General features: G+C 46.3%; 1 protein-coding gene across 4 annotated transcripts in view; it reads right to left on the reverse strand.

Annotated features, from left to right (window-relative positions):
* The window catches only part of REEP1 (receptor accessory protein 1), a 112,847-nt gene that overhangs the window by 20,457 nt on the left and 68,402 nt on the right, over positions 1-23,988 (reverse strand). For all 4 annotated transcript variants that reach the window (XR_014017422.1, XR_014017423.1, XM_081254023.1 and 1 more), the window contains exons 3-5: positions 23,779-23,855; positions 15,471-15,591; positions 12,868-12,981 (exon numbers count right to left, since the gene is read on the reverse strand). Coding sequence is in view for 2 of the 4 variants with exons in the window: in XM_081254023.1 (XP_081110149.1) it covers positions 12,868-12,981; positions 15,471-15,591; positions 23,779-23,855 (312 nt within the window). In the remaining 2 variants the exon portion in view is untranslated. The remainder of the gene's footprint in view (positions 1-12,867; positions 12,982-15,470; positions 15,592-23,778; positions 23,856-23,988) is intronic.

The following is a 23,988-nucleotide window of genomic DNA, read 5'->3' on the forward strand; positions in this document are numbered from 1 at the left end:
AAAAAAAAAAGACCCGCTGGAAGAAGGAATCTGAGTCTAGGTTGCCTAAAACACGTTCTACTGACACCTTCTAGTAAGATGAAGAAAGTGGCAACATCAGAACTGGCAGAATGGGTATCAGCAGCATGGATGAAAATCTCAGACAAAAGCTCTGCATCACCAATGCTCTAGAAAGCACAGAGAGTGATGTGGCCTCATCACAAACGGATACTGATGAACGGAGTTGAGAAGTGATTCAGAAGAATCAGATTCTGAAAGTGAAGGTCAGAAAGACTTCAATTTATTGTGCCTATATACTTTATTGCATATACAAAAGTGACACACAGAAAAATCTATGTCTAAAGACTCCAAAAGAGTCTTTTTAATAAGTAGAAGTAGATGGGACTTCCCTGGTGGTCCAGTGGTTAAGAATCTACCTTCCAATGCAGGGGATATGAATTTGATCTCTGGTTGGGGAACTGAGATCCCACATGCCACGGGGCAGCTGAGCCCATGTGCACTCTAGAGCCCAGCCTCATGGGACCAGAAAGGAACACATCCACAGCCTTCCATGAAAACTAATCTCCTACTTGTATTGTCAAACTTTGACCTCTTTATTCCCCACAGTATTATAAGCATGGTCTACCCAGTTTTGCTGTGGCTGCTTGTTTACATGCTGTTTGTTTTAACAGACTCACCTTGCTTTTTTCTGGGCACATCAACAACATATGGCCCAGTGGCTCTCTCAGCTGGGCTCCTAGAGCCCCAGAAATCCCACAGAAGTACCTTGGGGGCAAGGGAGGGAAATCTATTCCTGATTACTTTAAGCTTTCCTTTTTCCTGGCTAAAACTCTTAGAAAACTGGACTTTAAGAAGTAAACTGTGGGGACTTCCCTGGTGGCACAGTGGTTAAGAATCCACCTGCCAATGCAGGGGACTCGGGTTCGAGCCCTGGTCCGGGAAGATCCCACATGCCGCGGAGCAACTAAGCCCGTGCGCCACAACTACTGAGCCTGCGCTCTAGCGTCTGTGTGCCGCAACTACTGAGCCCACGTGCTGCAACTACTGAAGCCCATGCACTTAGAGCCTGTGCTCCGCAACAAGAGAAGCCACCACAACGAGAAGCCCGCGCACCACGACGAAGAGTAGCCCCCGCTCACTGCAACCAGAGAAAGGCTGTGCGCAGGAACAAAGACCCAACGCAGCCAAAAATAAATAATAAAAGTAAATTTTAAAAAAAGTAAACCGTGTCACTGAATTTTCTACTAATCTGAGATCTTTTTTGTATTTCAATTTTAATTTTATTGATGTAGTTTTTCATTTATATTTAATTACTACATTTTTCTAATTTTATAGATGGATTCAAGATATAAACCTTAGGGACTTATATGTACTTTTATGTACATATTTATATGTATATGTACTGTAAGTATTTTTTTTAATTTTTACAATTAATTTTTATTGGAATACAGTTGATTTACAATGTTGTGAATCTGAGAACTTTAATTCCTCATCCTTCCCCCGATTTGTAAGGAATAAGAAATCCATGTAGCTAACACACAGCAAATTTTCTACATTTTGATGCTCTTCTTAGTCAGAGGAGGGAGTGTGTTCCTGGGAAAACCCAGACCTTTAAAAAGCTGATATTCTACGTAAAACAATTTACCACTAAAAGAATACCTGCCATTAGGGCCCACAGAACCCCGATTCAACAGTTACTAAGTTTGGTTGCAAGCCCTTGACGAGGTCTTCTTTTCCAGAGGGACACACAGGGGAAGGGACACCAGTGACAGGGACACAAGTGACAGGAGGGGGCTCCAGCAGAGCACAAAGTTTAGCCCACCTCACCTCACATGGTTTCTACTGCCTGCAACTGATAACAATGAGAATAAAGACAAAAGGCTTTAGTGAGTCAGGCAACTGATAACAAAGCCGCCAGCATAACCACATTTCCCACTGGCGATTCAAGTATTTGAAAAAAAAAAAAGGGTTAGTACTTCCTTCTAAATTCCCACAGGGTTCCCACCTCGCTAAAACAGTGAACCTCTACCGCTATACATGCTCCACATCGAGGCCAAGCAGGCTCCTTCTCAACATGCTGGATGAAGGCAAGGGCCTCGTCTGTGACATAGAATTGGATTAACAAACAAAAGAGAGAGAAAGAATTCTTCCCACCATAGCATCAATCGTCAAATTCAATTCATTCTCCAGGCATGAAACAAACAGACCAAAAAACCAAATAAGTTAATTGCATGTTAGATGCTACCAAATCAACACAATAAGAGGCTCTGGGAGGAGGCTGACTGGGCCTCGGCTCTGGGATTAAAGCACATGTACACACACAGCTGTCGGGAGGAGAGACACCTGGCTCCGATCCAGACCATGGGCCGATGGACACAGGTGGCTGCTGGCCTCCATCCCCGAAGGGATCAGTCTGGAGTTAGTCACATCTCTCAGCGGGGTTACCTGCCCTTCTCTGAGGTCCAAAGAGGAGACAAAAGGAAAGAGTCGAGCCACCTGATAAAGGGGAAAAGAAAAAAAAAAGCCATGGGCACCAAACCTACAAAATGGGTTGACGGGCGCCACGCTCCCCTGGCCTCCTACAAGTCACTCATTCACTCACTGACTTCTTCATTCCCTCCTTCGCAGCCAAGGCTGATGGAGTGATCCTGAAGCGCTGAGTGAAGCCCCGCAGGGGAAACAAACATGAAGAGGAAACATGACACGGTTCCTACTCGCAAAGGTTCTCACAGTCTGGCTGAGGCATCGCGAGACACAAACGCGTACAAGACAGCAAATGACAGACGGCAAAACATACGACAGGAGCTCAGGGGACGGAGAGAGAGCACTGTTGGCTAGAATACCCGGGGAGGCCTCGTCCAAGGGCTCAGCCTTGAGCGAGGCAAGGGCTGCACCATCAGAAAGACAGGGGAAGGACACTGTGGCCAGAGAGTGGTTGGAGCCAAGGTGTGAGAGTGGAAAACCCGGGTGCATGTGGGAAACTGAGACTGAACCAGTCTGAGCAGAAGAGGCTCGGGTGCTGGTGAGGAGTGGGAGATCGGTCTGGAAAAACTGTGTTTTGCCTAAACTTGGCCTTCGATGAGAGCTCCACTGAAGGTTTCTGGGTAGTGAGCAAAGTGAAGCCAGTGGGATTTTAGAGTCAGGAGAACATTCTGGACACGCTGCGTGGCACACATGGAGAACGGCCCCTGGTATCTGCTCTGCCTTCCTTCCTCAGGTTGGAGCTGGGCACATGGATGTCTGCAATAAAGACCGGAAGTGCCCCTAACGGGAGATGAAGTGCAAAAATGAACAATAACTGGTGAGGGAAGGCCCGTTGGGAACACCGGCCAACACCTCAGGCCAGGCTGGATCTGAGGTGCTGACGGCAGCTGCTGAGGAGACGAGGACCTGGATCTGGGAAGTGAGACACGGCTGTGCAGGACAATGCCAGCACACACATGAGCAGAGTCCCTGTAAACCAGAGCAGGGCCCGGTCGTCTGAGTCAGGCCAGCACCCAGGTGATGGGGTTTGGGGGTCACCGGGAAGGACTCCACACGCAGCAGCTGTCCAGCCCTCATGTGTAGAAGGCCAGCAGTGAGACCCAGCTGGAAGCTCTGCTTGGTCCAGGCTTCCTCCTTGGAGAGGCCAGGCCCTGAGGGGAGGTCAAAGCGGTGGCAGATCTCTCTTCAAGGAGTAGGAGTGGGGTAGGGGACCCAAAGGTGGGGCATCCACAAGACACATTTGCTCAGTGAAAAGTGGAGCTACATTTACAACTGCCCACTTGATCACAGTGATCATGCTTGGTTTATTTGTTTTGCTTTTCGATATCCTAATTTCTTTTTTTCTTTTTACTGAAGTACAGTTGATTTACAATGTTATATGTTAGGACACAGTGATAAAGCTTTAAAGAAACTATCTTTAGTCTCTTAAGGTAACTTGCGACCCACCACCTGCATTTAAGCGTGGCCCCAGCCTTGCCTCAAGGCAAAGTGGGGGCCTGCCTTGGGGGCAGTTGCTGGCTGTCTTTTGCATATGAATGTACCTTCTTAACTCCTAGAGGCGCTCCAGATAAAATGGTCAGAAGAGCAGGCAGACAACCTTAAAAGTACCCTGGGCTGGGACTCAATTCTCAGGGGCTGACAGGCATCTCTCAGGCTCTCAGCCATGGGGCCTCAGGGCCTTGGCGGTGTGAGATCCAAGCAGAACGTGGTCAGGAACTACCAGTTCAGTGTGAGCTCGGCATCTAGCAGCAGCATGACCTTGGGTCCGCTCAGCACTGGGATCTCCGTGTCCTCCCCTGTGAGGTAAGTGGCACCTAAGGCTCCTTCCTGTCCTAACAACCCACAGGTTGACATTCCTCTCCCTCTCGGTGGGGTTTGGGGCAGGGGCTCACGTGTTATACAGACGCTGCCATTCAGACACTGCTCACCTCAAGGCTGAACAAGGAGGCGGAAGTTGGGCCCAGAGCAATGAGGGACCTGAAGCCCAGGGTGGCCGAGTGCCTTGCCCAGGGCCACACAGCACAGGCAAGGTGGACAGGGAGGGATGAGGGCACAGGCAACGCCCCAACTGTGCCCAAGCTACCGCACCACAGAGAAAAGACGGGAAAGATCCACACAAGCAGGAGACAGCCTCCTCTCCGCAAGTCTGGACTGTAAATAACTTCCCAAGGCCAGCATCGGACTTGTTTCTCTTATTGGTTCAACCGTGAGTGAAGATCATGATCAACCTCACAGAGCAAACGGACACAGGAGAAGTGACTGACAGGTGCCTCGGCATGAGCTCTACCTCCTGGGAAGTCTCTACGGACATCGACTCATGACTGGTTTGTGGCAAAAACCATTATCATGCCCATTTTGCAGGTGAAGAGGCTGAGGCTCATAGAGGTGCAACAGCACGTGGGGGAGCTGGGTTTTTGTTTTTGTTTTTTTTTTTTGGCCAGGCCGCGTGGCATGTGGGATCTTAATTCCCCGACCAGGGATCGAACGTGCACCCGCTTCATTGGAAGCACAGAATCTTAACCACTGGACCGCCAGGGAAGTCCTGGAGCTGGGATGTTTTTAACCCGGGTCTGCCTATTTCCAAAGCCCATACTTGTTGCTAAGCATTGCTGTCCTGGCTGTGACAGCTAAAAATATGAACAGCCATCCTTCATTCCTTTACCATGTACTGTGCACCTAGCAGGGGTGCAGATAAGACATGGATATAAATGACTACAAGAGGGCCACTGGGGTGCCATGAAGTGAGAGAGCAGTCCCACCAGGAATCTAAGGAGGCTGCTGTGAAGGAGGTGGCTTTTGACCTTGAAGGGTGGACAGGATTTCAAACAGGCGGGAACAGGGGCAGATGAACTAGCATCAGTAGAGGCAGGAAAGAGAAAATTCTAGAAACAGCAGTTGCTATTTCTAGGACAGCACTGAAGGTGGCGCTGTAAGTACAGTATACAAGAACCAGAAAGGTCAGGAGAGACTAGACAGGAAGGCTGGGATCAGGGCCAAACGCACAGGCCTCAAACAGGAAGGGAGAGTGGCAGTGACCCCTTGAGTGGCTACTGCAATAGTCCAAGCTAGAAGGGAGGGTGCCTGGAAGAGGGCCTGGAAGGAAGGAAGGAATGGGTATCAAACGGGCAGGACTTGAAGAGTCAATCGGAGGAAGGAGGAACTCAAAGATGACAGATCTGGAGCTTGGGGTCCAGAGAGGATGGTGATTCTGTCATCATCAGAAATCTGGGACACAAGAGGAGGGACACATTTAGAGTCAGAGAGATGCTGACTGAAGGTACCAGGAGACAGGGAGGAGATGTTCAGAGAACCAGAAATGCTGGACTTGAGACCTGGGAGAGGAACCAGGAGCATCATGTGGTGACAGCTGAAGGTGAGGGAAAGGATGAGTGGCTCTGGGATGGAGAGGAGAGCAAGGCGGGGCCCTGGAGAATTGCCCCCAACACTGAGGGAGAGACGGGAGGAGGGAGGGAGAGACAGGAGACAGGAGTCAGGGAGGAGGAGGCGACCGGGAAGGAAGGTGCATCGCCACAGCCAAGTGCTTTCTCCGACCTCCTGGGTTCAACCAGGCTCTTCTCAGAGGTCAGGCAGGCAGGTGGGCTTCTCTCTTTCCACTGGGACCCTCGATGCATCCAGCTACATATGATCTCCACAGGCAAACTTGGAACAGAGATTTGGTAAGTAATATCAGACCAGCAACTCCGCGTGAGTGCCAGCCCTTCTGCTGACTTGTGAGACTGAGTCTCTTGTTTGTTTCAATCCACCTCACCATCTATGGAGTGGAGTAAGGGGAGGTGACATTCCAAGTAGAAACATCGGGAGGAAGACAGGGTGTTGAGGAACAGAGGTGAGTGTGGTAGAACCTCAGTGGACGAGGCTTGCTTGGTGCTGCTTCAGGTTGTTTTGGAAATAAGCTCCAGTGCAAGCTGATTTGCCTGGGAGGGAAGTATTCCCTACCCTCCACTTAAATTTTTTCAGCAGTTGTCCATAACAGTTTATGTAATCTCGGTGTTTAAATGGTTGCCATGGTGAACTCTAAATATTAATTTTAGGTCACACAGTCCTAGCGCAGAGGCTGGGAAATGTTCCTCTGAGGGGTGAAGGGACAAGCACGAAACTTCCTAGAGTCCTCAGCCACTTAGATTCAGCAGACACAAGTGTGCGAAGCCAGACAAGGGAGACACAGGGATCCAAAAGGGACAGCAGTCTTCTCTTCTTCCTTGGAAATACACTCAAAGCATGAGTGGATACAGGGAGGTTTTATAAAAAGAAAATTAACACCCTGCCCTCTGATTAATCGTAAACAGGTAGTTTTTGCTTTTGTCTATTGTGGGGTTTTTTTTTGGCAAGAAAAAAAAACAAAGGCAAAGGCAAACAACTCCAGTCTGGTCAGAAGCCCCAAATCACTAGGCTTATGAACTTTCCAGAATGAGCTTCTGGTTCCAAGAATAAAGTTCCATGTTGTTTGAAAGCAGGATTTTTATTCAAGCAAGAGGTTTAGATAAAGCAGTGATGGATAAACAATAAGGATCAGAGGGAGAGGACAGTTTTTAAAACTATTTATGCTGAACTGTTTAAAGAGTTCGTTTTTAAAGCAAAATTGAGTGGGAATTTTTTTTTTTTTAATGAGTGGGAAAACACTATAATTTATCTCTCTGTGATTGTGCCTAGATGTTCAGATGCTAGGGCTATAACCAAGGCTTGGCTATACCCTGGTGGCCACTGACCATAACTGCAGGCAAAGTACCTGAGCTTTGGCTGGCAAGTCAGCAAAGTGGAGGTCACGCTGTCCGGGGAGATGAAGAAACGAAAGATCCACCACGGGCAACGCTGTGGGCTGAGTCTCCATCTCCCCGTTTTCCTCGTGAACCTCATATACAGAGGCCCCAAAGGGCTAAGTGGGTAAGGGAGGGGCGCTTGTCAAAGCAGAGCACCGCAGGCAAGAAGATGGAAAGAAGGCAAAGGAGAACCCAAGAGGCTTAACAGAAGGCTTGGGACAGTGCTGCCCAAGAGAACTTTCTGCGATGGTGGGAACGTTCTATCCCTGTGCCAGCCACCAGCCACACTGGCTGCTGAGGACTTGAAAGGGGGTGAGTAAAGACTGAGGAATTGAATATTGAAATTTACTTAATTTCAATGAATTTAAATTTAAATAGCCACACGTGGCAAGTGGCTACCATTTTGGGCAGAGCAGGATTGGAGGCATCAAAAAGTTTATTCTTCAGGGCTCCCCTGGTGGCGCAGTGGTTGAGAGTCCGCCTGCCGATGCAGGGGACATGGGTTCGTGCCCTGTTCCAGGAAGATTCCACATGCCGCGGAGCGGCTGGGCCCGTGAGCCATAGCCGCTGAGCCTGCGCGTGCTGAGCCTGCGCGTCCGGAGCCTGTGCTCCGCAACGGGAGAGGCCACAGCAGTGAGAGGCCCGCGTGCCACAAAAAAAAAAAAAAAAAAAAAAAGTTTACTCTTCAGGTCAATCAACAAGGTTTAATGAGTGCAAAACACCAGACAAGTTAGCAAAGTTTGGTTTTTGGTTTGGGGTTTTTTCTAAGCAAGAAACAAAGGAAGAGAATCCATAGTCACTCATGGCCAGAAGCTCACAATCTAACAGGAAATACTAGATTCTAGGGGGGAAAAACCCCACACACAATCTGGGGAAGAAGCATCCCTAATTCACAGAATGCCAGCTTTACTTAGACAAGCTGTCTTAAACAGGTGACTTTAATAACACCATTGGCAGCACTGGAACTGTTCTAGGGATAGAATCTCCAGGGAAAGTAAAAGCGCATTATTTTTCAAGTTATGAGACAGGTAAAAAGCAAGATTGGTTTACCAGGCCTGAGAAGTGGGCGGGTGGAAGAGACCTAGGATATGGTTCAAATGTCAAGGGGAATAAGGTGGCATGGATACCTCACAGTTTTTGGGGGGTTTTTTGAAGATTCTTTTTATGTGGACCATTTTTCAAGTCCTTATTGAATTTATTACAATATTGCTTTTTTTTTTTAATGTTTTTATTTCTTTGGCCGTGAGGCATGTGGGATCTTAGTTCCCCGACCAGGGATCGAACCCACACCCCCTGCATTGGAAGGTGTAGTCTTAACCACTTGACCGCCAGGGAAGTCAGTTTTAAAACTACCTGACAGTTTTAAGTAACTTTTAAGTAAGTTGGGTTTTTTTTTTCTTTTTTTGCGGTACGCGGCCTCCTACTGTTGTGGCCTCTCCCATTACGGAGCACAGTCTCCGGACGCGCAGGCTCAGCGGCCATGGCTCACAGGCCCAGCCGCTCCTCAGCATGTGGGATCTTCCCGGACCGGGGCACGAACCCGCGTCCCCTGCATCGGCAGGCGGACTCTCAACCACTGCGCCACCAGGGAACCCCTACCTGACAGTTTTAAAACTCTTGATCAATTGGTTTTTCTCACTATTGTTTCTCTTCCCATGAGAATGTGTTTTGCTTAACTAATGTGTTTCTAGAGCATTCATTTTAAAAAGAGAGAGATTTCCAATTCTAGTCTTAAAAAGACATGGGGCTCAATTTTCCCTCTGGGTGGAATTACTGGCTGGGAAACAGCTAATATCTAAGCTCAGAGCCAGCCAAGAGACTAGGGACACTTACAAAGAAGGTACTAGCGATGTGTGTCCCCTAGGAAGGAGATAGAGCAGCTTTTGCTGAAAGAAAAAATGCATCACTACTTCCCGGGGACAAGGATTAGACCTTGGGGAAAACTGGGGGGTGGGCTGGGGGTTAGTAGGCCTGGGGAGAAATTTCCAACGTGTAATTTTGTTTGTTTGTTTTAGCTTTTCTATTCTAAGATAAAACATTAACATTAATAACAACTTATATTTGTACAATGATATGGTTTACAAAGCTTCTTCACACTTCATGATGATCCAAAAACCCTGCAAACATTCACTTTTTTAGGGAAAGGGCTCAGGGCTCAAAGTTATACGGAAAAAAAGGATTAACTAAAAGTGTAGGCAGAAGATCTTTCATTCTTCTGGTTAAGTTCTGCAGTCTCCTCCTGGGGAGCCATCAAAGGATGAAAATTGAGCAGATGAGGAAGGAGTGACCCCCCTCATCCGGTCACCTGGTCCCAGCCTCCCTTCAATCTGTCTGAACTCAGAGAGACGCTCTCAGTCACCTCACCCTCTCTCCTGCAACTGTTTGGCTAAATGCAGTGGATATGTACAGTGAGAACTGATTTGTAGCTTGAGGGTGTTTTCTGGGAGGAGACAGGCAGGGTCCAAGAGATGTAAAATGGAGCCATGAGTAGGGCGACCATAAACCCCGGTTTTCTTGGAACAGACCTAGTTTCTTCCTGTTGTCCCAGCATAATAATTACAGCACCCTTTCACTCTCAGATGTGTCCTGTTTGAACATTATATGGTCACCCTAGCCACTGTGACTGGGCAGTGTCTTTTTTTCACAAAATTGCTTTGATTGTTCCCCTGGGGTAATCGACAAGGTCGTTCTGGACTCAGCTTTCTCATTCTCAAGGTTAATGCTTCTAAGGAGCTAAATCTGCATCCCAGGAATGTTAAAGAAGTTAACTGTTTTAACCCTAATCACCTCTGGTGTATGGTTCTGGATGGGCCCTCAGGCAGTGACCTGTAAAGAGTTGGCTGTTTATTTTATTTATTTATTTTTTAAAATATATTTATTTATTTTGTTTATTTATTTTTGGCTGCGTTGGGTCTTTGTTGCTGCACGCAGGCTTTCTCTAGTTGCGGTGAACGGGGACTTCTCTTCGTTGCACTGCAAGGGCTTCTCATCGAGCTGGCTGGAACCCGTGTCCCCTGCATTGGCAGGTAGATTCTTAACCACTGAGCCACCAGGGAAGTCCGAGTTGGTTGTTTAAAAATCATCTGGGGAACTTGTTAAAAATAGAGATTGGGCTTCCCTGGTGGCGCAGTGGTTGAGAGTCCGCCTGCCGATGCAGTGGACACGGGTTCGTGCCCCTATCCCGGAAGATCCCACATGCCGTGGAGCGGCTGGGCCCGCGAGCCATGGCCGCGGAGCCTGTGTGTCCGGAGCCTGTGCTCTGCAACGGGAGAGGCCACAGCAGTGAGAGGCCCGCGTACAGAAAAAAAAAAAAAAAAATAGAGATTCAAGGGCTCACTGCCTGAGATTCTGATTCAGCACATCTGAGAATCTGTTTAAAAATGAAAAACAAAGCCTCCCAGGTGGTTTGGTTACTAAAGCCAGATTTGAACCCAGTGGTGACTTATCATCCTTTGGCCGCGGCGTGGAGTGGTCCATTGTTACTATGGAAACCACTGATCTATCCCTCAGCCAGGTTGAATTTTACTTCTTCTTTTTCTTTTCTTTTCTTTTTTAAAGTACACATCTGTTTCAAAGATAGAGGGCATTATTTTGGGGGAAGAATAGTGTTTTTTCTCTCAAGATATTTAGAGAGGAAAAGCAAAGCCCCCACAAGGCAGAAAATTTTCTTGTCTGAAACCAAATTCAGCAGGAAGCAGGCGTCCCTCACTACTTCAGCCCAACTAGAAAGAACTAATGAGCAGTTATTTTCTGAGGCAAGTTTCAGACTATCTAGAGCTTCCTTCAGGTTAGTTGTAAGGTGCCCAGCTGGAGGCCTAGGCTCACGGGCTTCCCCGGTGGTCAGAGGGACTGGTGGTGACTGGCCAAGATGGTATCAAGACTCAGGAGGCTCCAGCTTGAGGCAGACCTGGAAAAGGATGGCCCTACAGAATTACCATAAGAATATAATTTACACACATGGCTGAGTGGCCTGGTGACCCGTACTGAGCCACCCTGATAAATATACCACACTGATGCTCTGCAACTGAGCTGAGAAAAGAGCAGTAACCTATATTCCTTCAGGTGCAGAAGCAAAGAAGATGGGGTGGAGAGAAGGCCTGGGAGGCTTCCGTAGCTTTATGTGTCAAAGTTAGCCTGATGAATTCAGAATTTAGCAATTCTGAGTTCTCTTCTTTCAGCTTAAACACAAAAGCCTAAAACGATTGCATCTCAAACAGAAGGATATTAGAATTCACTGCTCTTTGTAAATCCTGATACATCTCCTCCAGATACCAAAGCGGAATTTCCCCTCCAATGATACTCAATGGGATTCATCACTTTGCCAGTTACTATTGTACCTAAGGTGGACAGGGACCTTCCAGGTATCAGCGGAACACTTCACTATGGTTCTATGTTACAGAAGCACCTGGTCCTTCGCTGAAATAGGAATCACTCCCCTTTGGTTCTCCTGTCTCCCCGCCAGCCTTTGTCTGCAGAACTCCCTGACTTTATGTGGAAGGTGCTTTTCAAACTCCCAGCCCCGTGTGCTAAGTTTTTCTCCCAGAAATGCTCCTAAAGTTCCTCTCTCTGGCTCAGGGCCCAGAAAACCCAGCTCAGTCCCCTGACCCAACTGGCTATCAACACCCTCCATCCCACCATCCACCGGGAGCCCATGGAGCACGAAGATCTGTATTAATCGTCCTCTCCCAAACCCTTTCACAGCTCTACCCTCTCCTTCCCCCAAACCCTCACATCGCCACCCAGGACTCATAGCTTCCCTTTGCTAATTAATACAGATCACCTCCCAACCATTGTATCTCTCCAGACATAAGCATAACTGCCTTTCCTCCACCCTCAGCCAACTGTAGACCCCTACTCTACCTGTAGATTTGGAGGAAGGTGTTGTCACCAGGAAACACTAGGGCAATCTGCTGAATTTACTCTGAGAGTAAACATCTACCAATTTAATTTTTCAGGGCTGAGCACATAAGGAGAAACTGACAAAACACAAGGAGAATGTGATGGGAGAGGAAGCTGGGAAGGAACACGGAGGGCCTTTGAACAGGGCTGGGTGGAAAAAAGAAGGAAGTAATTGCTTATATCACAATATCCCACAAGACCAGTATTTATTTCAAGCCTCCTCTATCTCTAGTTACTGCTGCTACACATATCATTGTCCTCCACGTTTGAACCACTCAACTTATTCTAGGACCCTGGGTTCCTTCCCCTGGATCTGTGGGGCCATGTGAGCATGGAGTGCATCCACTCACTCAGGTAATAAGTGTCTGCACCTGTCTATTTAGGTGACTCTCCCAGTGCACCCTGGGAAATTGCAGAGAAGAGCTCCCTCTCCTCCCCTTCTCTGTTCTCTGCATCCAAGGATTACACTCCAAGTACTTTAGAGGTTCTTAACAGGAGACCCACAGATGAGCTTCAGGGGCTCTGGGAACCCCTCAATATTGCATAAATCACTTGTGTGTGGGGGTGTGCAGTTTTCTGGGGGCAAGATTCACCCTTTTTCCCCTCAGATTTTCAATGGGACCCCAAAAAGGATGAGGAACCTGATTGGTCCTTAGCCTGTCTCTGGGCAAGTTACAACCATGGTGGTCAGGTCCCAGCATGGTACCTTGGAAGCAGCCATCACCGCCGCCGTGGCCGCCACGTTCAAGCCTCGCTTCCCAAAGTGCACAAGGGCATCATAACTTCGGTCTTTTGCTTGGACCAGGCAATCATCGATTTCCTGTCAAAGGAAAACAGAGGCACACTGAGTTGGAAAGCTCGAATAAATCTCTGTTTTTTCTCCCTTCTCCTGAGCGCTGAGCTTGGGGGCTTGCCCAATCACTGATTCTCTCTGGCATTGCCACTAACTGGCTGTCAGACCTGGGCAAGGACTTACCCTCTATTCACGGTTCTGCCTTCTGAAAAATGAGGACCCTGGTAGCACCTAACTTGTGGAGCAAGGTGAGGATTACATGCGATCATTCCAGGAAAGCACCTGACACAGTGGCTGGTTTCAATAACCAAGAACCATTGTCATCTTCCTTATCTCAAGGAGGTCAGGCCCCAGCAGCTCTGAAATTCTGTTATTCCATAGCTATTTCATACAATATCCAAATCCCTCCCCATGTATATATGGATGGGAGGGATTAGGACATAGAAAGAAATAGGTGTTATTTTTGTTGACAGAGAAGATCATTTTACAGATAACAAAATAAAAACAGAAATTAGAAGTCATCCAGCATCATACCACAAGGTAAAGGTGAGATGGGAAAGAGGACTGACATCTACTTCAGGGACCAAGACCAAGTAAGATATTGGTTTAGTTCAAATTTGAATCAACGTTGGCTCATTCTTTTCGTTTGTTTGGTTTGGGTTGTTGTTGTCACTGTTTTAAGAAAACAGCTGTTTTGTAATCACAGGAGCTCATTGCAGAGTTCAGTCAATGACACTTGGCCTCCATTTCATTTGAGGTTCAGCACATCGGTGCACTTCCTTCGCTTTGAGGTATGCAGGTGGGCAGTCAACCCCCTGCCTTGTCCTTGTTTAAGTTTCTTCAGGAAGTCACAACACTAAGTTTCCATTGTGACCCCTGGCTGACTCCAGAAGTGATTCTTGGCAGCTCTTAAGAGTCAGTCACCTTCATTTCAATGGAAATTACACTGGCAGCTTCAGGGTAAGTCCAGTGTTTGGAGAAAGGGAAGCAGGAAGAATAGAGATTTGATAACCAGGTCGAGACAGGGATTACCCTTCCTCAAAATCCACCCTCTGAGATGGGAAGTGTGTCCTAGTTCCTAAACGGATTCTCAGACACGTCTACAGTAGCCTGCTCATCCAACCGATATACTCAAAGGCTTCCCCTGGAAGTCCAAAGTATCCAACTTTCAGAAGCAAGAGAAATGAATATATCAAGCCACCAACAGTGCTCCTAATTCACACTGTAGAATCCTACCACACAATCAGTTTAGAAAGTCATATAATATCATTAATGAATTATACAATATTGGACCCAGTAATTCCACTCCTGAGAATTTATTCTAAGATAAGAAGTCAACAGAAGGAACTATATACTATGTGTGGTGATTGTCGTGGGTCATTAGGAAGACCAAGTGAAAAAGGATGATATGCCATGGTGTCTAAGATCTCAGAAGATAAATATTGCATCTGCTCAGCTTTTTTGTTGTTGCTTTTTGATTTGGAGTGGTTTTTTTTTTTTTAATGTACGCTTAAAATTTTATTTTAAAGAAACGTTTCACAGACTGGATTGAACTTAAAAAAGGAGCTACCAAACAAATTAATAAGACAGAGGTCATGTTTGTTTTAGTGGTCTCGGCATCTATTACTGTATGAAATCTTAAGAAAATAATGGAATAATCCATTGAAAGCAAATCCGGCAAATTAGGTTCAGTGGAGATGTTAAACAAAAAATAATTTTATAGACAGTGACATTATCTTATAAGTAGCTTAAATTTCTTTTCAGGAGGTGTAAGTTGTAATTCCTCCTTGAATCCTTAGTTATTGTTGACCCCTTCCTGCAATTTCTCCCTATCTTATTTTTTCCATCTCTGACAATAGACAAACCTACATTTTCATTTCAAGGATGTATGTGAAGTACTGTGAAGCGAAACAAACAAAAGATAAATAGCATGAAACAAATTATTATGACTATTCTCAATACTTCTTGACTGATAATTACTAAAGTAGCAGGTATTTCATTGGTAGCATACATTTTATCATTGAACAATAAAGCAAACGTACTAGAAATTTATTATATTCCAGTCTCTGTTAGTAGCTATCTGGGTACAGGTTCAAATCATTTAATCTCTCTAGGTTTCAACTTTCCTGTTTATGTTAAATTTTTAAAGTATTTTAATAGTCTGTGTAAAAATCCTATCTGCAAAAGGACAGGAGCTGAGCCTGATAAAAGGAAGGAAATTCAGTTTGGGGAGTTGAATTATGAGTGAATCTTTTCTGTTTTTTGTTTCAATGTATGGAACTGTTTTACAATAAATAATGATGAATAATATCCTTTTGAGAATTTCACCATTATTTCTAAGCAGGTCATAAAAACAGACTTAAAAAAGAAAGATTAGAAGGAACAAATGTTGGAGGGGGGAAATAAGAGTCAATTAAGAGTCTCCTGCAATAAAACAACCTGCCTTTCTTTTTTAATCACTTAAAAAATTTTTTTCACTCGCTGGAAGGAGCGCAAGGCAGAGCAACATAAATTACCTTTTCTTTTGAAGACAGCGTGGGATGTACAAACTTCCTATAGAGGAGGCTGGAGCCTTTTGTGTAGGGGGACAGCAGCCAGGCTACAAATGCTATTTTTAGTTCATAATAGAATGGAAACCTGGAGAGAGATGAGAAAATACACATTCCATTAGGTTCCATTAGGTTCTCTGAGCCTTTGAAACATGAGACCTGGGGGCATAGACACCTCTCCTGCCTGCACACGGCCGCCTGGCCCCCAGATTCCCATGAAGGTGTATGCACACACAAGCACATCCAAGGCACAAGCCCAAGGCCTCTTGAAAGCCAGTTCATTTTTTTTTTTCCTCTTTGGCCATACGGCTCAGCTTGTGGGATCTTAGTTCCCCAACCAGGGATTGAACCTGGACCCTCAGTAGTGAAAGCACTGAGTCCTAACCACTGGACCGTCAGGGAATTCCCAAAGTCGGTTCGTGTTTTCTTTCGTTGTCAAGCAAGCCAGGGACCTGGGGTCTCTCCAACAATCACCCTATGACCATGCTTGACAACAGCTGGAGCTTCCTTCCGAGCTCTGCTCATTTCGGTTGGAGCCGGGGCTCCTGTAGGCCCAGATGCCACAATCAGCCATGCCCAATTTCCCGGTCATTCACTCTTCACTGGAGGCCAAGAAGGCACAAACACAGGATTTACAGTAGGGATTTACAGTAGGGCGGAGCTGACAAAGAATCGCCAGACTGAGAATGAAAGTCTCCCCTCCTTGGCTATCATCTTAGTCTCCAAAAAGGCAGGGATGGGAGCCCAACTCTTGCCAGGAAAAAGGATGCTACTCACCCTGCTCAAATCAACAGCAGGCTGGCGGGGAGGAGCGAAGGCATCAATTAGGAGTTTGGGGTTAATATATACACACTACTATACATAAAATAGATACCAACAATGACCAACTGTATAACACAGGGAACTATACTTAACATTTTGTAATAACCCATAAGAGAAAAGAATCTGAAAAAAATTATATATATATATATATATATATATAAAACTGAATCACTTTGCTTACACCTGAAACAAACACATCGTTGTAAATCAACTACACTTCAATTAAAAAATTAAATTTAATTAAAAAAACCAACAGCAGGCAAAAAGGTCTTGATCTTTTTGGTGCCAAAAGAAAGAAGAGTTCGGGGTACAGATAACATACGATTCTGAAGTTTAAAGTCCTGCATGCCATTTGTTTATGCATCCCATAAACACTCACCCAGCACCCATAGCTGGCAGCTGGTGCTGAGCACCAAGGAGACAGTGGGAAGCAAAGAAGGCCTGACCCCTGCCTGCTCTCTTGGAGCTTCCAGTCTAGCGGGAAACATAGACAAGGTTCTGGCGTCCTTGGAACTGGTAGTCCAGTCAAGGAAACAGAGATTGCTCAAATCATCACAATTAATATAGAATAGCAACCTGAGACAAGTGCCAGCACGGGCCTCTGCTAACCCATGTGGTGCCTCTGCACGTGTGAGAAAAAGCCAAGTCCTTCAGCTGGATGCAGTCCTGCGAGCACATGGCTTGCAAACAGGGCTTCATCCGAATTTCAGCTCCACTCGCCTCCTTGGCCAGATATCTTGTGCTATGAGCAACCTGTGCAACCATACTTGGCAGGCCGGATGTGTATTAACCATATTTTTAAATTTTCTGTACTCTGATGCTTTGACATCTTGGGACCTTGCTGACTCTGGAGAGACTGCCTCTCCCATGGAAACCACAACACAGTCTCTTGCCCACACTTCCTGCCTCTGCTTCCTGATCAGCCCCGTGCTTCCCCACGTGGCTCTGCGCAGCGGGCTGTACCTCTAGGGATCTGTGAATATAACGAACTTATTCCTTCATGAGAGTCATTTCTGTGTCTGCATGTCTTACCAGACCTGAAAACAAAGTCTGGGTACCATTAAAACAGATGCGATGAGGGAAAGTGACACCTGGGCTAGTCTGAGGAATCAGAAAAGTAAACCCCTCCCAGGCATCCTCCCTGATAAGAGAGCCAAAGCAAAGAGCGATTTCTAGCAAGTCGTTTCAGAGCCCTTTAACTCTCACGTCACTCCAGTCAGCGGCTCCACCCCCTCCTCCGTTCCTCATCCTAGTCCACTGCCTTCTGCTTCTGGCAGGCCCTTCCTGAATATTCCCTTAGCAACTAAAGGACACTTTCATGTCAAGACTGCTTAATGTTTCACAGCCAGAAAAGAGAAGGAGCTGAAGGAACAGAGGTGTGCTTCTCCCACAATTGAACACTCTGGTGATGAACAATGAAGGAAGTTTTGTCTGGAAAACAAGTATTTGTCAGCCCCAAGGGACAAATGAACCGGCAAAGCTCAGGCATCAACCCAAGATTCACGGATAATCCCAGGGGGTTCTGTCGCACTGCTGCTCTTTTGTTTATTATGTAAAAGACGGGTGTTTTAAAAAATAGGTCATGCGTGCACATAGTTTAAAAAATTCTAGAAGTCCAAAAGAGTATATAGCAGAGTCTCCTTCCCATCCTGGATGCTTTTCCAAAAGCATAAACATCATCAGTTTCTTGTGCATCCTTCCAGAAGTGGACTAGGGCTAAGATATACAATTGTGTGGGTATATATGACTCCCGTAATGTCCCCCATGCTCACCTAGTGGCATTCTCTGCACCCCCTCCTACACCTTGCTTCCCCCTACTGCACACACACGATTAACAGTACACTTTGGGGATTATTTTTTTTTGGCTGTGCCACGTGGCCTGCGGGATCTTAGTTCCCCAACCAGGGATCGAACCTGGGCCCTGGCAGTGAAAGCGCGGAGTCCTAACCACTGGACCACCAGGGAATTCCCCAGGCCTCACTCTTCTTTTTTTTTTTTTTTTGAATTTTTGAATTTTATTTCATTTATTTTTTTTGTACATCAGGCTCTTATTATTCACTCTTCTTAATGGCTGTGTATGGGGGCATGAGCATCTACCCAGACCCCCATGAATGGATATCTACAAAGGTTACAATCTTTGGCTACTACAACAGAGCTGCAGTGAATCTCCTGGAGCGTGCTTCTTTACTTACCTATGCCAACGTGCCTTTAGGAAAATGCCCAGAAGTGGAATTTCTGCGGGCATCTGATTTCCAGATAGAGGTTGTACTTCTGTGCAAACATAGGTACAAGAGTCTGATTCCCCACAGTCACACCCTCACAGTGTAGGACCAACTGTAAGAGCCTGCCCCAGGCTGGGTGGGGGTGTGGGGGGGGTGAACATTAGATCCTGAGCAATCTTTCTGGGCTGCCAGAGACCCTTTATTCTCTGGCCAGCGTGCTACTGAGCCTCCTGTTCATCAGGATCTTTCCCATGTGCCCCATCCATGCTGACACAGCCTTTGAAAACCTTCCTGCCTCCTAACCTTCTGGCTTCACCTCCCAAATCTTCTCTTGTCAGGCTGGCAAAGCATCTCCAATGACCAACTGGGGTAGCAGACTTCACTTGGTGGTCTCCAGACCACCAGGATACCGCACTCCCTGGCATCTCTAGACCAGGACACAGAGGGCTCCGCTGTATTCCCCTGTCCACCTTGGGTGATGGGGCTTCCTTTGAAGCGAAATCCACTAGTTATAGAAGAATCACAATGGAATGGGTTTGTTCCTTGGGCAGAAAGCTGACATGAATATCCAGAGAAGAAAAAAGGAAGAGGTTACAGCCTGCTAATTCTCGACCTTTCCAGGACTTTGGTTAAAAGTAGGCTCCTTTAGAGTCTTAGTAGCAAAACTCGAATCTCAAGACTGCCTCCTACTGTTAGCAATCACTACGTTTTCTTTCAATTTCTCTCCTCAAGCTTTTTTCCTGCCCCACTTTCAACTCAAAGATAACAACTAGCTTATTGATTGATTCATTCAGTTGGGAAAATTCTATTGAAAAGCTATGAGGTGAAAGGTCTGTGCTAAGCAGTACAGGGAAAGCAAAGCTAGGTTAGGCATGGCCTCGCCCTTAGGGTTTTTATCACCTAGCAGGAGAGCGGAAGCCAACAGGTGACCCCATAATGTGCAATGTGATATGGAACAATGTCTTAGTGAGGATCAAGAGCCTTGCTTCTCTCCAAATCTCCATCCGCCGCCCACAAACATCTACTTCATAATTCTTACTATGTACCTGGCATCAGCTCAACCTTGGTGGGCCCAGAGCAAATCTCTCAGAAGTCTCTACACATGACTCTCTGGTGGGTGAGGGCCCTCTCCCCTTTGCAGATTCATGTGAGGAAATGAGCTTAGGACTGAGTGGGCCTCAAGTTTTAGTCTAAGTTGCCAGTGACTGCCGGTAAGGCATGCGGGCCACCTGAGGAGGTCCCTGGGGATGCCAGCTGCCCCGTGGTATCAAAAGAAGCTGAGAGCTACTGCTGAAATCTAAAGCCTCACACCACAGGACATAAGTGGGAAACCTCCCTACCTCTCTACTGTGGAACGAGATATCCTGGGTAGGAGTAAAGACTGTGTATCTTAGCCAGGACAGGAAAGGAAGGGAAGAGTATAGACGGAGGGAGGCTAGACAGACAGACACACACACACAAACACACACTACAGCGGAGAAAAGAATCCTGCCCCTAAGCCACCAACATAGAAGAATAGAGGACAAGAAGAGGCACCTACTTACTTTTTAGTGTATTGTTTCAATTTTATTTTGTCATGTGTATTTTATAGTTTTTAAAAAATTAAATGAAATCACTTACACAAACTGTGAAAAAAGCCACCGTCCTATCTCTTCTGTGACCATACACAGTTGCTGTTTTCATCAACATAGAAAGTTTTTAGAAGTTACCAATGAAGAGGGAACTGCCCTGGTGGAGGGGTGGAGAGAGCAGGATGGGGATGAGTGAAGAGTGACGGGAAGCGTATACACATGAGGGGTGACCTCCTGTCCTGGAAGTAAACAAAAGTTAAAAGAGGCTTCTAGGAAGCCAGAAGGTGCAGGACTACCCCGCCCTCCTTTCAATTCTAAACAGAGCTCAGAGCAGCTGAGTCGGTGTCCATTCCCTGGCAGGGAAAGAGGGCCCTGTGTGTGATGGGTCTATCCCGTGTCCATTCCCAGGGCGAGAGGGAGGGTGGAGAGGAAGGACTCTCCTAGGAGGAGACCAGGATCTTTAATACCTGGAGGTTGGCAGGAAAAGAGAAAGCAGGCTGAGGGTGTGTCCAGGCTGTGAACCGAGGCAGGCAGGGAAGGGCCCCAACGAACCATTCCCTGCAGAAGCAGAGCCTACCGTGCCCGGAGAGAGGCAAGGGACCCTCACTTTCTACCCACAAACAGCCTGGACAGCACCAGCTCAGAGGGACCAATGAGGGACCAGATGAGGCCTCCACGTGGGTCAGGAAGAGAGGGGGATTCTACCCATACCTGTACACATGCTCCAAATACCCTAGTTATCAGATGCCTTCCTGTGGCATGCAGCACATGACCTTGATCCTATGGCCTTCCTCCCCATGTTACCCACAAATATGTTACCTTATGTAGCAAAGGGATTCTACAGATGTAATTAGGGTAATTAATCAGCTGATTTTAAGATAGGGAGATTATACTTGATTACTGAGGTGGGTCTAATCTAATTCCCTGAGACTTTAAAAGCAAATGCGGAGATCTTTCTCTGGCTGGTAACAGAAGAAGATGGAGGTGACATGCCATTGTTGGCTTGAAGATGACAGAGTGGCACACGTCAAGGAAATGGGGACCTCAGTCCTACAGCCACGAGGAACTGAATTCTGCCAACAACCTGAATGAGCCTGGAAGTGGAATCTCCCCAGAGCCTCCAGATAAGAGCCTTGGCTGACCCACATCCTGGTTTTGGCCTTGTGAGTTCCTCAGCAGAGTTCTCAGTTGACTCTACCTGGACTTCTAACTCACAGAAACTGTGAAATAATAAATTTGTATTGTTTTAAGCTGCTAAATTTGTGGTAATCTGTTACTGCAGCAACAGAAAAGTAATACACTGGGACTTCCCTGGTGGTCCAGTGGTTAAGAATCCACCTTCCAATGCAGGGGACGTGGCTTCGATCCCTGGTCGGGGAATTAAGATCCCACATGCCGCGGGGCAACTAAGCCCACACACCACAACTACTGAGCCCACGCACCACAAACTACAGAGCCCACACACCACAACTAGAGAGAAGCCCACACGCCGCAGCGAAAGATCCCACATGCTGCAATGAAGATCCCGCAACAAAAAATAAATAAATAAATAAACAGACAAAAATTTAATTAAAAAAAAAAGTAATACATCTCCCAAAATCAAAATCAAATCAATCCCAGAAACAGTTGTTGAGCACTTATTAGGCATGAGACTAAAATTCCAGGGCCATGGATAAAACATATTCTAGCTACCAGGGAGCAACATATCCATCATCAGGCAGGACTTCCACCCAGGAAAGAGCAGCAAGGCTGAAATGCCAGAAACCCCCGGGAAAGAGCTCATGAGACTAACGCTCTCCCCGCTTTGTTCATGAAAAGGGACAGGAGGACAGCAGGAGGCCACCTGGCACCAGATAGAAGGAGGGCATCATTAAGAAGGCTGCACTACATGAACTGCTGGCCATGCTCTTTAATCGACTATACAACCCTCACTGGGTCTGGCCTGTTCTCCTCATCTCTGCAGGACAGACAGGAACCTCCCTGCTGTAGCTCTGCACAAAATGAGGTCCACCTCCTAGTGCCAGCCTCTGAGGTCTGGGGAAGACCAAAAAATGGCTCAGCAGAGTTCCGTCTCCAGTCCTGGAGACTCAGCCCCGTCTTCAGTCTGTTGTTTATCTGGGCACAGGACAGGGCAGAATGGCACAAGCATACTGAATTAGGTAATCCAGATTCTTTCCTTCCAGATTCAGGCCATAATAGCTGAGACATCTATCTCTCCCAGTAGAGATGAAAGCCAGGCTCCATCAGGGGAAAAACTACACACTGAGGTCATTAAGGCCACTGACCCAAGACAGGATTCAGTGAAGTAGTGTTCAGAGAAGTGGATGTCTTTTGATCTAGGACATCCCAGAGGGAAAGTCCAGGCTAATCCTTTTTGGGGTAAGAACTTTTTTTTTTCCCCAAAATGGAAATATCTTTATTATTTTCCCTGATGAAACCTGATCATGGTAAAACATTCATACAACACAGCAAATGTGAAACTGACCCCATGATCCCAAGTTGCGGAAATAACCTTTGCTAACAGACAAGTATTTTCCACACTATTTTTAGTACACATTCACATGTGCACAAACTCAGACCCTTTAGATAGAAACAGGATACTGTATATTATTCACAGCCTCTTTCAGCTAAGACACAATATATGAATACAAACACCAAGCTTATGATTTTCACTTGGTCCATTGCTGTAATAGCTGCATTGTTCATGAGAGAGAAAAAGCTGTCCATCAAAAGGGGACTGATTAAATAAATTATGATCTACCTATACCATGAAATTCGATGTGGCCTTTAAAAAAGTAGGTAGATCTATTTATGCTTACGTCAAAGTATTTCAAAAATAAATTTAAGAAACAAAATGAGAACTGTTAGGTATACTACAGTACTATTGTTTTTTTTTTTTTTTTTTTTTTTTTTAATTAATTTATTTATTTATGGCTGTGTTGGCTCTTCGTTTCTGTGCGAGGGCTTTCTCTAGTTGCGGCAAGTGGGGGCCACTCCTCATCGCGGTGCACGGGCCTCTCACTATCACGGCCTCTCGTTGCGGAGCACAGGCTCCAGACGCACAGGCCCAGCATTTGTGGCTCACGGGGCTAGTTGCTCCGCGGCATGTGGGATCCTCCCAGACCAGGGCCCGAACCCCCGTCCCCTGCACTGGCAGGCAGACTCTCAACCACTGCGCCACCAGGGAAGCCCCAGTACTATTGTTTTAAAAAAAAGGAAAAGTATGTGTATATGTGTGTACGTATACACACACATACATTTTTTAAAAGTATATACAATTGTGAAAAGCAGTAATGGTGAGAGTGAGTGTTGTAGGGGAGAAACTTAGTTTTATTGCACACTTCTGTGTACTGTTTTTCTCCTTTTTATTTTTTTTAACATAAGAATGCTTCTTTACCAACTCCATTAATTGAGGAATTGTGTTTATCTTGCCCATCATTATATCATTGTAAGAACAATACCTGCTCTTATATGGTCATTCAATAAATAGTTACTTGAAGAACAGTTTTACAGACTAATTGATTTGAAATGTTCCAGTTAGCATTCCTGCACCTGCTTCTCTGTGCTAATAAGGTTTGAGACTGCTTTCAGACCTTCCCACCTCTCCCTGACACTTGGCAACATCTTTCCTGGAAAAGTCCCAATTCCTGGAGTACTTACCAACAAAGGAAGATGTCGGTGAATGTCTCTGCTGTGGTGAAAAGTGCAAATATAATCCAGTACATCATCCATTTGACCTGTTGAAGGAGAAAGCAACACAGCTAGCAGAAAAGGTCAAGGATGAATGGCTGCCAACTTGAAGAGAACAGGCCCCGACAGTGGATGCTGAGACGTGTCCAGGCAGAGTGGCCTGCATTGGTAACCTCTTTT

This window comes from Mesoplodon bidens (genome assembly GCF_964165515.1).
Source record: "Mesoplodon bidens genome assembly, chromosome: 14".
NCBI classification, from domain to species: domain Eukaryota; kingdom Metazoa; phylum Chordata; class Mammalia; order Artiodactyla; family Ziphiidae; genus Mesoplodon; species Mesoplodon bidens.